Raw genomic sequence first — 15,185 nt, forward strand, 5'->3', positions numbered from 1 at the left:
TGTGTCTTTTGTCGACCACTTATTTCAGCTGTCCATCACGTGTCTCCCACATGTAAGTGGCCCGTCTCATCTGTTCATCACCCATCCATCAGCTGTCTCATCTGTCCATCATCCTGTCAATAATCTGTCCATCACCTGTCTATCACCTGTTCATCACCTGCCTCACCTGTTCATCACCTGACTCTCACCTGTCTCCCTTATCCATCACTTATCCCTCACCTGTCAAACCTTGTCTTACCAATCACCTGTCCATCACATCTCGAACTTGTCACCTGTCTCACCCCTACACGCTCGCGTGTCGACTCACCCTTTGTGCTACGAAAAAGGGCCATTGCCCGGAACGGCGCTTGTGCCAGGCTAGGTTGCATCTAAGGCCACCACGCACACACCACAAGACAACAGCATCAACATCACGCATACAAACGAACGGTGTTATTGACTCTCACCCTGCCACCCATCATCCCACCTCCCCCGGGCGTCAACAATCCGGGCTTAAGTGGCGTGGGTTCGCCTTCGGTAATGACCGTCGGTGTCAGCATCGCCGCGTCCCCGAATCAAAAACAATTACAGAGGTATAATGTCTCTCTGCTAATGGCCCCCCATCTGTGCTCTATCCTCCCCACCCCACCACAACCTCTCTCCGCAAGGACTATAAAAACCCAGCTGTCCAGCAGACTCACCATCAAACGCTCAACTCCTTCCTGCCTTCAAGCTCCCCGCTCCAGTCTCTCTCTCTCAACGCAACTCCTCCACACCTCGTCCTCTCACCACCACCACCACCACTCACCCACCAACCATGTCGTGCTCCGTGCGCAGCTGCCTGGCCCCTGGCCGCGGCTTCTCCTCCCGCTCGGTTGGCGTCACCTCACGCCCCTTCCGCTCGGGATTCACCGCGTGGAGCTCGGCCGGTGGCTCCGCGCTCGGCGGTCTCGGAGGAGCCCGCAGCGCCTTCTGCTACCCGAGCCGGGGAGCTCCCTGCCGACCCCGCATGCGCGCTCCCACGCCCTGCATGCCCACCGTGCCCTGCGGGCCCCTGTTCGGGCCCTGCGGGCCGCTCACGGCCGCCGCGGCGCCCTGCGGGGTCCTGCTGACCAACGAGAAGGAGGCGCTGCAGGACCTGAACGAGAGGCTGGCGGGTTACCTGGACAAGGTGCGCTACCTGGAGCAGGCCAACCAGGAGCTCGAGTGTAAGATCAAGGAGTTCCGCGCCAACAGCTGCATCGCTGAGCAGCAGTGGGAGCCCTGCATGGGCAACATCGAAGAGCTCATGGGACAGGTGAGCGAGGGGGGGTGAACGCGTGGGCGAGGGGGGTGAACGCGTGGCCGGTGTTGGCGGGTGTGAGAGCGCGGTGGTGGGACGGGTGAGGGTAGGGGTGGTGAGTGCGCGGCTGTTCACGGGGCAGGTGAGGGTGAGCGTTTGGTGGGTGCGGGGTCATGGGCGAGGTGAGGGTGCGTGGTGGGTGAGGAGGTGAGCGTGGGGGTCTCCCCTAGGTCGACTCAGCCTCAAATGAGGCAGTCGCCCTCCGTTGTTGCTGGAGGGCGACTGCCTCCAACTGCCCAGCAGCAGTAGCAGCGTTCTCTTGGGTTCTTTCGGTAAAGTCACGTAGGTATAAAAATAAAATAAATCACGACGTTTCGGGCGCAACACAAGCGTCCGTCATCAGGTGGGAAAGCAATAGCAGCAGCGTCCTTCACGAGCCTCCTCCACAGAGGCCGACATGGACACCGCCTGCACCACGCTCGTAGGCAGCGGACACCTCAGCTGACGTCACCCACCACACCTGTCCCCCGCCCCCTGACCCCCCCAGGTGGAGGTGGCCACGCTGGAGAACACGCGACTCGTCCTGGAGATCGACAACGCGCGACTCGCGTCCGAGGACTTCCGCGTCAAGTGCGTGAGCCTCACCCACCCACCCACCCACTCGCTCACCTACTCACCTACTCGCTCACCCACTCACCCACTCGCTCACCCACTCACCTACTCGCTCACCCACTCACCTATTCACCCACTCGCTCACCTAGTCACTCGCCCACTCGCTGGCCCACTCACCTACTCACGCACCCACCCACCCACTCACCTATTCACCCAATCGCTCGCCCACTCACCTACTCAGGCACCCACCTACTCACTCACCTACTTACTCACCCATTCACCCACTCACTCACCTACTAAATCACCTACTCATTCACCCACTGGCTCACCTACTCACCCGCCCACTCAACTGTGTCCTCACCTGTGCGCTTACCTACACACTCACATGGGCAATCACCCGTATCCCCTGACATTCACATGCACTCACCTAAATACTCACCCATGCCCTCCCTCCCCTGCCCTCTCCTGCCCTCTCCTACCCTCCCTCGCCCTCTCCCCTGCCCCTCTCCCCCGCGCCAGCCCTGCCCTCCCTCCCCTGCCCTCTCCTGCCCCCTCGCCCTCTCCCTAGCGCCAGCCCTGCCCTCCCTCCTCCCTCCCTCTCCCTGCCCTCTCCTATCCCCTGCCCCTCGCCATCTCCCTCGCGCCAGCCCTGCCCTCCCTCCTCCCTCCCTCTCCCTGCCCTCTCCTATCCCCTCGCCCTCTCCCTCGCGCCAGCCCTGCCCTCCCTCCCTTGCCCTCTCCTATCCCCTGCCCCTCTCCCCCGCGCCAGCCCTGCCCTCCCTCCCTGCCCTCTCCTGCCCCCTCGCCATCTCCCTCGCGCCAGCCCTGCCCTCCCTCCCCTGCCCTCTCCTTTCCCCTGCCCCTCTACCCCGGCCCCTCCGCTGCCCCCCCCCCCCGCCCTCAAGGTGGGAGGCCGAGTCGGCGCTGCGCGAGACGGTGGAGGCCGACGCCCACGAGCTGCGCCGCCTCTCGGCCGAGTACTGCGCGTGCCGCAACCAGCTGGCGTGCGAGCAGAACGTCCTGCAGGGAGAGATCCACACGCTCAAGAGCCACCACCGCGGGGTGAGGGACTACGCGGGGGAGGGGAGGAGAGGGACACGGAGGGGGGGGGGGGGGGACACGGGGGAGGGAGGCATGGGTGTTGGAAGTGGGGGGGGGGGGTTGCGCTAACATGGGGAGACACGGGGAGATACGGGGAGGGAATTCGGGATGGGGGGGGGGGACATGGAGGAGAGGGGTCTTGGGGCACGGGGTGGGGGGGGGAGAGACACGGGGAGGGACACTTAGAGAGAGAGAGACAATTGGGCATGGGGAGAGAGACACGGGGACACGGCGGGGGGGGGAGACATTGGGACACGGGGAGAAACACAGAGAGAGACACAGAGAGAGACACACACACACTCGGGCACGTGGGGGAGACTGCCTGACATCTGTGGAAAAAAAAGAGCTTCATAGCTCATCGGATTCCTCCAGTATGAATAAATATTTTGATTTCTGAGAGAGTCACGGGGGGGGGGGGGGGGGAGAGAGACACGGGGGGTGGTGTTCGTCGTGGTCGTCGTGGTGGTGGTGGAAGTGAAATGAGCCCAGCTGTTTATTGTCGCTGGCGGTGCTGTGCGTGGTGGTGACGTCCGCAGGAGATGGAGTCGCTCCGCATGGACTACAGCAGCTCGACCACTAAGGTGGAGATGGACAACTCCCCTGGGGCCGACACGGCCGGTATCATCAGCGAGATCCGCGCGCAGTACGAGACCATGATTCACAACAACCGCCACGAGGCCGAGTGCATGCTGCAAAGCAAGGTAGGCAGCGGCCCAACAACAACAACAATAACACGAGCAGCAGCAACAGCAACAACAACACCGCCACCAACAACAACACGAGCAGCAGTAACAACACGAGCAACAACAGCACCACCAGCAACACCAACACGACCACTAACAACAACAACATCATCATCATGACCATCACCACCAACAACACCAGTAACACCACCACCAGCAACAACAACAACACCGCCACCAACAACAACACGAGCAACAACAGCACCACCAGCAACACCAACACGACCACTAACAACAACAACATCATCATCATGACCATCACCACCAACAACACCAGTAACACCACCACCAGCAACAACAACAACACCGCCACCAACAACAACACGAGCAACAACAGCACCACCAGCAACACCAACACGGCCACTAACAACAACAACATCATGATGACCATCACCACCAACAACACCAGTAACACCACCAGCAACAACAACAACACCACCAGGAACAACACCAACCATAACATCACGAATACTACCACCACCACCAACATCATCATCAGCACCACCATCACCATCTTCGAGCTCATGTCTCCTCCTCGTTCATGTCCCTGTGCCCCCCCCCCCTCCCCCCCGTGTCTCCACTTCGTCCCCACTCTGCCCACTCAACCATTCCCCCCTCGTGTGTCTCCCCCATGCCCCCCCTGCCCCCCCCCCGACATTACCAGCTGGAGGCTGCCGAGGCATCCGCCGTGCACTCCCACGGGGAGCTGGCGGCCGCTAAGAACCAGGCACATCACCTGCGCCAACAGTACCAGACGATGGAGGTGGAGATGGAGTCACTCCGCAGCGCGGTAAGCAAGGACGGGGGGTGGGGGCAACGGATTGGGGGGAGGGGGGGCATGGATTTGGGGGGGGGGGGCACGGATCGGGCTCGGCACAGAGCCATCCTAGGGCACGTAGAGCCACACAGAGGAACAGAGTCATCCTAGGGCACGTAGAGCCACACAGAGGAACAGAGTGATCCTAGGGCTCACAGAGCCACACAGAGGAACAGAGTCATCCTAGGGCACGTAGAGCCACACAGAGGAACAGAGTGATCCTGGGCTCACAGAGCCACACAGAGGAACAGAGTGATTCCTAGGGCTCACAGAACCACACAGAGGAACAGAGTGATCCTAGGGCTCACAGAACCACACAGGAACAGAGTGATCCCTAGGGCTCACAGAGCCACACAGAGGAACAGAGTGATCCTAGGGGCTCACAGAACCACACAGAGAACAGAGCCACCCTAGGGCTCACTCAGCCACACAGAGGAACAGAGTCATCCTAGGGCTCACAGAGCCACACAGAGGAACACAGTCATCCTAGGGCTCACAGAGCCACACAGAGGAACAGAGTCATCCTAGGGACTCACAGAGCCACACAGAGGAACAGAGCCACCCTAGGGCTCAAAGAACCACACAGAGTCTTAGAGCCACCCTATGGCTCACTCAGCCACACAGAGGAACAGAGCCACCCTAGGGCTCAAAAGAACCACACAGAGTCTTAGAGCCACCCTAGGGCTCACACAGCCACACAGAGGAACAGAGTCCATCCTTTGGCTCGTCGGAGCCTGCAACGATCACCACCTGGTGGCTCCGACATGACACCTCTCCCCCACCCCGTACCCCTTCTCTCCCGCTCTGCTCTCCGCGCTGCAGAACGCCACGCTGGAGGACAATCTGGCGGAGACGGAGGAGCGCTTCAGCGTGGAGGTGCGTAGCCTGGCCGAGGTTCTTTCGGCCTGGAGGCCGAGTACTCGGACGTGCGCGCCAACGTGGAGCGCCAGCTGCACGAGTACGAGGTCGCTGCTCAACATCAAGATGGGTCTCGAGATGGAGATCTCCACCTACAAGTGTCTCATCGAGGGCGAGGACTCGAGGTGAGAGAGGGTCGGGGGCAGGAGAGGTTGCGAGCGTGTGCGTATGCCGTTCCGGATGAAGCTAAGTGCGGGCCTGTAGCACATGTTATTATAAAGGGAGCCTAAATAATAATAAAAAAAAACCACGTAAATATACAACACCAATTTTTTTACTTGCATTGTAAAGTCATTGTATTTTTGCATTTGCTATACAGCCGGATAATACGACAAATCGCTAACCTTAAACTACCAGTCGTTCATAAAAGTTGAAGGCGGTATAGTACTATAGTAATAGAGCAAGTGTAGAATCACTGAACCGGAATTGATAGCTTGAACGCATTTAGCACGGGGCCCTGAAAGTGCGGAGCCCGTAGGTACTACTACATATGTAGCTACTTGTGCTACTAGGATAATCTGGCAGTGTGTATGTGATGTGTGTATATAGTGTGATTGTATGGTTGTAGTGGAGCGGTTAGTGCTATGCTGCGCTATGAACCCGGCGGCCCGGGTTCGATTCCCGCTCACGGCCAACACGGTGACGATTATCTGAACCGGTCCTGGGCCTCCCCGTAGGTCGACTCAGCTCAAATGAGTACCTGGTGCGGTGTGTAAACATCGCCACTGGGGAGACAAAGGTGATCGGGCGTGGCTGCTGGCCACCCTCCCCTCGTGTACCAGTCCGGCCTTCATAGGTGCTCACTAACAGCACTTGCCCCTCCAGTCTGTGAAGGCTATACGGGGGATCTTTGTTTTGTGTAAGTGTATGAGCGACTGGGTGAGTGAGTGGGTTTATGGGGCGAGTGGGTGAGTGAGTGAGTGGGTGAGTGAGGGGTGGATGGGCGAGTGGGTGAGTGAGTGGGTGTATGGGCGAGTGAGTGAGTGGGTGGGTGAGTGAGTGGGTGTATGGGCGAGTGGGTGGGTGAGTGAGTGGGTGTATGGACGAGTGAGTGAGTGAGTGGGTGAGTGAGTGGGTGTATGGGCGAGTGAGTGAGTGGGTGAGTGAGTGGGTGTATGGGCGAGTGGGTGATTGAGCCGGCGTGTGCGGGTGCTGTGTGCGGTGCTGCAGGCTGAGCAGTGAGGTTCGCTGTAACCCCGCGTGCTGCGGCTCCAGCAGAGTCTGCACCTCGCTCCCCATGCCTTGCGGTGAGAACAGCGCACACAGCACACACACACACATAGCATGCACACACACCATGCACACACACATAGCATTCACACACACCATGCACACACACATAGCACGCACACACACATAGCATTCACACACACCATGCACACACACACACACAGCACGCACACACACATAGCATTCACACACACCATGCACACACACACATAGCACGCACACACACATAGCATTCACACACACCATGCACACACACATAGCATGCACACACACCATGCACACACACACCATGCACACACACACATAGCACGCGCACACACATAGCATACACACACACCATGCACACACACACATAGCATTCACACACACCATGCACACACACACACATAGCACGCACACACACATAGCATTCACACACACCATGCACACACACATAGCATGCACACACACACATAGCATACACACACATAGCACGCGCACACACATAGCATATACACACGGCACACACCCAGCATGCACACACATCATACATACACAACATATACACAAACATAGTACACGACACAGCACACACGTGACACAGCTCACCCCCCCCCCCCCGCTCACCTCTGTCCGTGCCCCCCCCCCTCTTGCCCCCCCCCCGATGCAGGCAGCGACCCGTGCAGCCTGAACGTGTGCTCCTCCGGGCCCGTGTGCACTATGCCCTGTCTGAAGTGAGCAGTCCCCGACCCACACCCACCCCCCACCTCCCCTTACTGGGGGGGGGGTCCACAAGAGGGGTCCCACGCGGGACCCCACACACAGAGAGTGAGAGACGCACACAGGAGGGACACGGTGGCGGGGGGGGCGGTGAGCGCTCGGCCGCACAGCTGACGAACAGCCCCCCACGGCCCCGACCAACCACGTGGAGGGGGTGGGCTACTCACACATCACCCTGACGCCGTGGGGCCTTGTCACACCCTGGCCCCAAAGGGACCACTCATACCGTGACCCCACGGGGCCCGCTCATACCGTGATCCCATAGGGCCCACTCATACCGTGACCCCACAGGGCCCACTCATACCGTGACCCCACAGGGCCCAATCATACCGTGACCCCACGGGGCCCGCTCATACCGTGACCCCATAGGGCCCACTCATACCGTGACCCTACAGGGCCCACTCATACCGTGACCCTACAGGGCCCAATCATACCGTGACCCCACGGGGCCCACTCACACCCTGACCCCATAGGGCCCAATCATACCGTGACCCCACGGGGCCCGCTCACACCCTGACCCCATAGGGCCCAATCATACCGTGACCCCACGGGGCCCGCTCACACCACTGACCCCACAGGGCCCACTCATACCGTGACCCCACAGGGCCCACTCATACCTTGACCCCACAGGGCTCATCCATACCGTGGGACCCCACTCACACCACTGACCCCACAGGGCCCTCTCATACCGTGACCCCACTAACACCCACTCCGAGCCCAGCAATCGGCTCAGCCGTGACTGCCCCGTGACGCCGGTTCCGCTGACGCAGCAGCCCCGGCTGCGCGCAGACCTCCGCTCTCGTCCGCCCGTGTTGGTGGGCGCCCTCATTTCACCTCGTTACCCCCCCCCCTCCCCCCGGTGTAACGAGGTGTCACGTGGGGCAACCTCGTCAGCCTCACCTCACCTCGCTTCCACCACCCACCCACCCACACAGCGTCTCTCTGTGTTTCTGTCCTCTTGACTCAAATAAAACTCCTGCTGCAAACCAGAGTTGCCTCTACGTGCCTGTGTGTGTGTCTGTGCGTGATCGCCACTGGGGAGACAAAGGCGGCCACCCACCCTCCAGATGTGCCCCTACTCGCTGACGGCGCTTGCCTCGACAGCCTGTTGAGGCTACAACCGGGGATCGTTGTCTTTGTGCGATCGCCACCGGGGAGACAAAGGCGGCCGGGCGTGGTGCTGACCACCCTCCCTCCCTCGTGTGCCGTGTCGGCCTTCGTTAGTTGCTCGCTGATGGTGGGGAGCGGCGGCGTCGTGGTTAGCGCACCGCGCTGGACTCGAACCCAAGTTCGAGTCCAGCTCACAGCAACAGCGAATATCTTGAATCGGGGTCTGGGTCTCTCCTAGGTCGACTCGGCCTCAATTAGGTGCCTGCGTATGCTGTGTAAACTTGAGCACTGGCGGAGAGACAAAGGCAGCCGGGTGTGCCCGCTGGCCACACCACCCACTCCATAGGTGCTCGTTCACAAAGAGCACTTTGCCACAAAAGTATGTCAAAGGCTATACGGGGGATCTTTGTCTTCGTTTGTGTATTTTACCTCGCTGCTCGGCTCTGATCTACAGCAGCGACGACATCCAGAAAAACCTCCACAGGGGATGTTCAGTGGCTTCATCTCTCTTTATAAACCACCTGAAGCCTCCGTGCACACCACGTGACTTCTGTGGCCACCCCCACACTCTGAACCCCTCCCACGTCATCTGCAGAGCTCCGTCTCTCTTTATAAACCAGCTCAAGCCTCCCGTAAACCACGTGACTTCCGTGGCCACCCCACACTCTGAACCTCTCCCACGTCATCTGCAGTGCTCCGTCTCTCTTTATAAACCAGCTCATGCCTCCCGTAAACCACTTGACTTTTGTGGCCACCCCCACACTCTGAACCTCTCCCACGTCATCTGCAGAGCTCCGTCTCTCTTTATAAACCAGCTCAAGCCTCCCGTAAACCACATGACTTCCGTGGCCACCCCACACTCTGAACCCCTCCCACGTCATCTACAGAGCTCCGTCTCTCTTTATCAACCAGCTCAAGCCTCCGTGCACACCACGTGACTTCCGTGGCCACCCCACACTCTGAACCCCTACCACGTCATCTGCAGAGCTCCGTCTCTCTTTATAAACCAGCTCAAGCCTCCGTGCACACCACGTGACTTCCGTGGCCACCCCACACTCTGAACCTCTCCCACGTCATCTGCAGAGCTCCGTCTCTCTTTATAAACCAGCTCAAGCCTCCTGTAAACCACGTGACTTGCGTGTGTGTGGCCACCCCACACTCTGAACCCCTCTCGTCTCCCCGCCCGCTGTGAAAACAGAAGCCGCTCCTCCTCCGTGCAGCAGCAGCATCATCAGCAGCAGCAGCGTCAATGCCCCGCACGCAGCTTCTTCCTCCTCCCTCTCCCCATCTCTCCCGCACGCTCTGCTCCCGTTTCTCCGTTCCCTCTCCATCTTCTTCTTCTCATTTCCCATCGCTTCTCTTCTCTCAAACGTCCCTCAGCGAGTCTATGGGCAGCGTGGGGGGTGGGGGGGGAGGTCTATGGGTAGTGTTAGTCTACGGGCAAGTTTGTATGTGTGTATGTATGTGTGTGTTGAACTTCTTTCGCACCGTACGTAGCCCACCGCGCGAATCGGGAGGTGCGGGGGGGGGATGGACAATAACAAACTAAAACACACAAAGCGGTTCTCAAGCGATGAGTTTTCAATCGAGATGATGGTTCGAAAGTGCGCAGCTCTCAGTGGCCGCCCAATGAAACGTCTCCAGGCGTGGACAGCGCCTCCCCAGCTTGTGGCCTGCGTGGCCGGGGATCGCAGCCAGATCGGGGGTCCCACATCGGGGGTCCCCGTGCTCAGTGTCACGTGGTGGAGGGGGTCTACAGCAGAGGGAGTGGGAGCCAGATCGGGGGTCCCCCTGCTCACTGTCACGTGATGGAGGGGGTCTACAGCAGGGGGAGTGGGAGCCAGATCGGGGGTCCCCCTGCTCACTGTCACGTGGTGGAGGGGGTCTACAGCAGAGGGAGTGGGAGCCAGATCGGGGGTCCCCCTGCTCACTGTCACGTGGTGGAGGGGGTCTACAGCAGGGGGAGTCATATCGGGGTCCCCCTACTCACTGTCACGTGGTGGAGGGGTCTACAGCAGGGGGAGTGGGAGCCAGATCGGGGGTCCCCCTGCTCACTGCGGGGTGGTGGAGGGGGTCTACAGCAGGGGGAGTGGGAGCCAGATCGGGGGTCCCCCTGCTGAGTGTCACGTGGTGGAGGGGGTCTACAGCAGAGGGAGCCAGATCGGGGGTCCCCCCTGCTCACTGTCACGTGGTGGAGGGGGTCTACAGCAGGGGGAGTCATATCGGGGTCCCCCTGCTCACTGCGGGGTGGTGGAGGGGGTCTACAGCAGGGGGGGTCGGAGCCAGATCGGGGGTCCCCCTGCTCACTGTCACGTGGTGGAGGGGGTCTACAGCAGGGGGAGTCATATCGGGGTCCCCCTGCTCACTGTCACGTGGTGGAGGGGGTCTACAGCAGGGGGGGGGTCGGAGCCAGATCGGGGGTCCCCCTGCTCACTGTCACGTGGTGGAGGGGGTCTACAGCAGGGGGAGTCATATCGGGGTCCCCCTGCTCACTGTCACGTGGTGGAGGGGTTCTACAGCAGGGGGCGCGATTGGACAACGGAGGAGAGCGGTGCTCACAGAATAACAAAAACCACCCATCATCACCATCATCATCTCGATACACTAGCAAAACAAACCGTCCCATATATATATCACTGCTGGAGCCAGAGCTGTAACTGCAATGCTGTGATATTTGCATTGTCCTTGAAGTGTTGGGCCGTCCATAAATGACGTCACGCGATTTTGGACGATTTTTGCCACCCCCCCCTTCGTCACATGCCGTCACAAAAAGTCAGACCCCCCTCAAATATGACGTCACAAAACTCTGCCCCCCCCCCAAAAATAAAACATGCTTCAAATCGCTTTAAACTATTGTCATTGTAGTGCGTATTTAATGTGGCGCTGCACTCTGATGTTGTAGGAGAAAACATTTATTAAAAAGTCTATTTAATTAAGCAGAACGTGTTGTCTATATTAATTTAAAGTTGCGCATTTTGATGTGACGTCACATTTCTCACCCACCCCCCACCCTCCTCGTCACACATCGTCACAAATGTCTGACCCCCCCCCCCCCTAGGTGCGTGACGTCATTTATGGACGACCCCTAAGACCGGTAGCAGGTGGCGAAATCGCCCGACGATGCTAGATGATGCCAATAATAACCAGCGAAACGTCAAATTGTAAATGTTGTTGTGGATTTACTCCGGCGGGCTGCAGTAGTAACTATACTAAATTAGCGCGTTTCTGTTTACGTGACAAACCTTACCGGCCGTGTCGGGTGGTGGAGGGTTACGACACATAATTCATACTTACGCGATCTAACCCCCCTCCCCCCCCCCAAAAAAAATTCCTTTATTATGAACTAGCTTTACTACACGGGACTTGGATTCACCACGCCCGGCCGCCTTTGTCTCCCCAGTGGCGATGTTCACACACCACAGCAGTTACTCGTTTGAGGCTGAGTCGACCTAGGGGAGGCCCAGGACCGGTTAAAATAATCGTCACCGGTGGTGGCCGTGAGCGGGAATTGAACTCGGGTCGCCGTGTTCGTAGCGCGGCGCGCTAACCGCTACACTGCAATGCGTTACGCTTCCACGTGCGCGGGTCACGTGGCAGATTTGACGTCACAGCTCACTTGCCGTGCAAAAAATAAATGCATTATGGAGCTCCCCCCCCCCCCCACCAAAAAAAAAATGTGTATTTTTATAATTTTTGCATGGTGTACAGTCTGGAAAGTACCCACATGGCAAATTTCAAGTTTGTTGCATGTCGGGAAGTACGCTAAACATTTTGAAAAGACACACGTAATCACAGCTTTGCCTTATATATATGGAGATGATAATATTGGTCGCGAAAGCCTCCTGCGTTGTTAAACAGCTCCGGTGTTTATTACCGAAACTGAATACAGACGTTTGTCTTTTCGTAAAAAAAAACCTCACACACGCATCACCATCGTTCCCAGTGTAGAGTGAACACCAAAGATAAAGATCCCCCGTATAGCCTTAATAGACTGTTGGGGCAAGTGCTGTTAGCGAGTAGCACCTATGAAGGCCGGCACGGCACACGAGGGGGTGAGTGGCCAGCACCACGCCCGACCGCCTTTGTCTCCCCAGTGGTGATGTTTACTACGCACCGCGGACTCATTTGAGACTGAGTCAACCCAGGGGTGGCCCAGGACCGGTTCAGAAAATCGTCACCACTGGTGTTGGCCTTGAGCGGGAATCGAACTCGGATCGCTGGGTTCGTAGCACGGCGCGCTACCCGCTACACTACCGCTCACCACGCACACACACGCGGACACACGCGGACACACGGGGGTTGTGCAGTAGCATTGCCGACATGGCAACAGCGACACAACCGATACAACATGAATAATAATCAGAGGACATCGATACAGCGAAACAGAAAGCGGCACAAAAAAAAACAAATCCGCCTCGGTGTCTCACCGAAGCTGATAATTTCAAAGACGGCGACTTCCCCGCAGCGAAACAATCGGCTCGGAGCAGATGACCTCCAGTTCCACGAGGGGCTGGTTGGTGGTCTGGCCAAGGCTGAGAGATGATGTACCACATGGTAGCAGTGCCGCACACCACTGCGTCGTGCTGTTGGTAAAGCTGCGTTCTCGCCTTCTGTCGGGAGAAGCTGGTGGTGCAGCAGTGGGCTCATCTCCATCTTGTCCACACTCTCTTTCTGGCTCGCCAAGAGAAGGCAGTAGAGCAAATATAATGGATTCCACCCGTTCCATCCGTACGGGATTGGGCGTTGCCCCTTCGCACGCGCGCGTGGGTTTTCTCCCCCGATGCTCGGGTATCCTCCCCACGTGTAAACGAACGCGTCGATTGGCCGATAACACCTTCCTAATATATCGAGGACCGCAGAGCTTGGGGCAACCGTTGGTAGCACGCCGGCTCACTGGCTGCTGCTGCTGCTGCCTTCCCGATCCTCGTCTGTGGTACTTGATCCTGGGGCACCCTCCGATTTGCCCCCACCCCCTCTCTCTCTCTCTCTTTTTTTACGATCAGAGGAAACAAGAAGATGCTCGGTGTAGTCGGCACTTTGCTTCGTTCATCATTTCGGTTTTTTTTTCCAATGCTTTGCTTTATGTAAACCCCCCCCCCCCCCCCCCCACTTTTTAAATGAAAGATTTCACAAAAGATTTCACGCTCTGCTCTCCTTCTTCTTACCCCTTCCCTATCGCTCTCTCTCTCTCTCTCTGAGTATTCGTTGATAGACAGAGGACTACAGAGCTTGGGAAATCCCTCCTCTGAGTTGTCCTCGTAGAGAGAGGGGGAGAGGAGCAGGCATCATTCGTGGTGGTGGCGGTGCTCAGTCAAGTTAAAAATTACTATTTTTTTATATTTACTTTTTTATATATTTAGGGCCCCTACAGGCCCCCCGCACTCGCTTCACCCGGCACTGCATCGCTGCGATACTCCTCCGCTGCTCATGCCTAGTGCGGTCGCCTGGGCTGAACCGCCTGGATGTGAACTTGTGAGTTGTCGCTCTGACATCTACAGCACCAGCAGCAGCCATACGAGAGAAAGCAGAAGGAGACGAAGGAGACTGAGCACCACCACCACGAATGATGCCTGCTCCTCTCCACCTCTCTCTCTCTACGAGGACAACTCAGAGGAGGGATTTCCCAAGCTCTGTAGTCCTCTGTCTATCAACGAATACTCAGAGAGAGAGAGAGAGCGATAGGGAAGGGGTAAGAAGAAGGAGAGCAGAGCGTGAAATCTTTTGTGAAATCTTTCATTTAAAAAGTGGGGGGGGGGGGGGTTACATAAAGCAAAGCATTGGAAAAAAAACCGAAATGATGAACGAAGCAAAGTGCCGACTACACCGAGCATCTTCTTGTTTCCTCTGATCGTAAAACAAGAGAGAGAGAGAGAGAGGGGTGGGGGGCAAATCGGAGGGTGCCCCAGGATGAAGTACCACTGGCAAGGATCGGGAAGGCAGCAGCAGCAGCAGCAGCCAGTGAGCCGGCGCGCTACCAACGGTTGCCCCAAGCTCTGCGGTCCTCGATATATTAGGAAGGTGTCATCGGCCAATCGACGCGTTCGTTTACACGTGGGGAGGATACCCGAGCATCGGGGGAGAAAACCCACGCGCGCGTGCGAGGGGGCAACGCCCTATCCCGTACGGATGGAACAGGTGGAATCCATTATATTTGCTCTACTGCCTTCTCTTGGCGAGCCAGAACGAGAGTGTGGACAAGATGGAGATGAGCCCACTGCTGCACCACCAGCTTCTCCCGGCAGAAGGCGAGAACGCAGCTTTACCAACAGCACGACGCAGTGGTGTGCGGCACTGTTAGCATGTGGCACATCATCTCTCAGCCTTGGCCAGACCACCAACCAACCCCTCGTGGAACTGGAGGTCATCTGCTCCGAGCCGATTGTTTCGCTGCGGGGAAGTCGCCGTCTTTGAAATTGTCAGCTTCGGTGAGACACCGATGCGGAGTTGTCAGAGCGACAACTCACAAGTTCACATCCAGGCGGTTCAGCCCAGGCGACCGCACTAGGCATGAGCAGCGGAGGAGTATCGCAGCGATGCAGTGCCGGGTGAAGCGAGTGCGGGGGGCCTGTAGGGGCCCTAAATATATAAAAAAGTAAATATAAAAAAATAGTAATTTTTAACTTGCATAGTAAAG

At 57.9% G+C, this 15,185-nt stretch overlaps 1 protein-coding gene across 1 annotated transcript; it reads left to right on the forward strand.

Annotated features, from left to right (window-relative positions):
* Positions 1–796: 796 nt before the first annotated feature.
* On the forward strand, positions 797–8,430 carry LOC116955347 (keratin, type I cytoskeletal 18-like). The gene is made up of 8 exons (XM_032976370.2): positions 797–1,276; positions 1,809–1,891; positions 2,779–2,935; positions 3,511–3,675; positions 4,382–4,507; positions 5,357–5,577; positions 6,623–6,699; positions 7,332–8,430. Exons 1-8 carry the CDS (start codon positions 797–799, stop codon positions 7,397–7,399), a joined length of 1,377 nt encoding a protein of 458 aa, XP_032832261.2. The 3' UTR covers positions 7,400–8,430.
* The last annotated feature ends 6,755 nt before the right edge of the window (positions 8,431–15,185 follow it).

This window comes from Petromyzon marinus, chromosome 59 (assembly GCF_048934315.1).
Source record: "Petromyzon marinus isolate PM22_M1 ecotype Great Lakes invasive population chromosome 59, UKy_Petmar_22M1.pri1.0, whole genome shotgun sequence".
NCBI classification, from domain to species: Eukaryota; Metazoa; Chordata; class Hyperoartia; order Petromyzontiformes; family Petromyzontidae; genus Petromyzon; species Petromyzon marinus.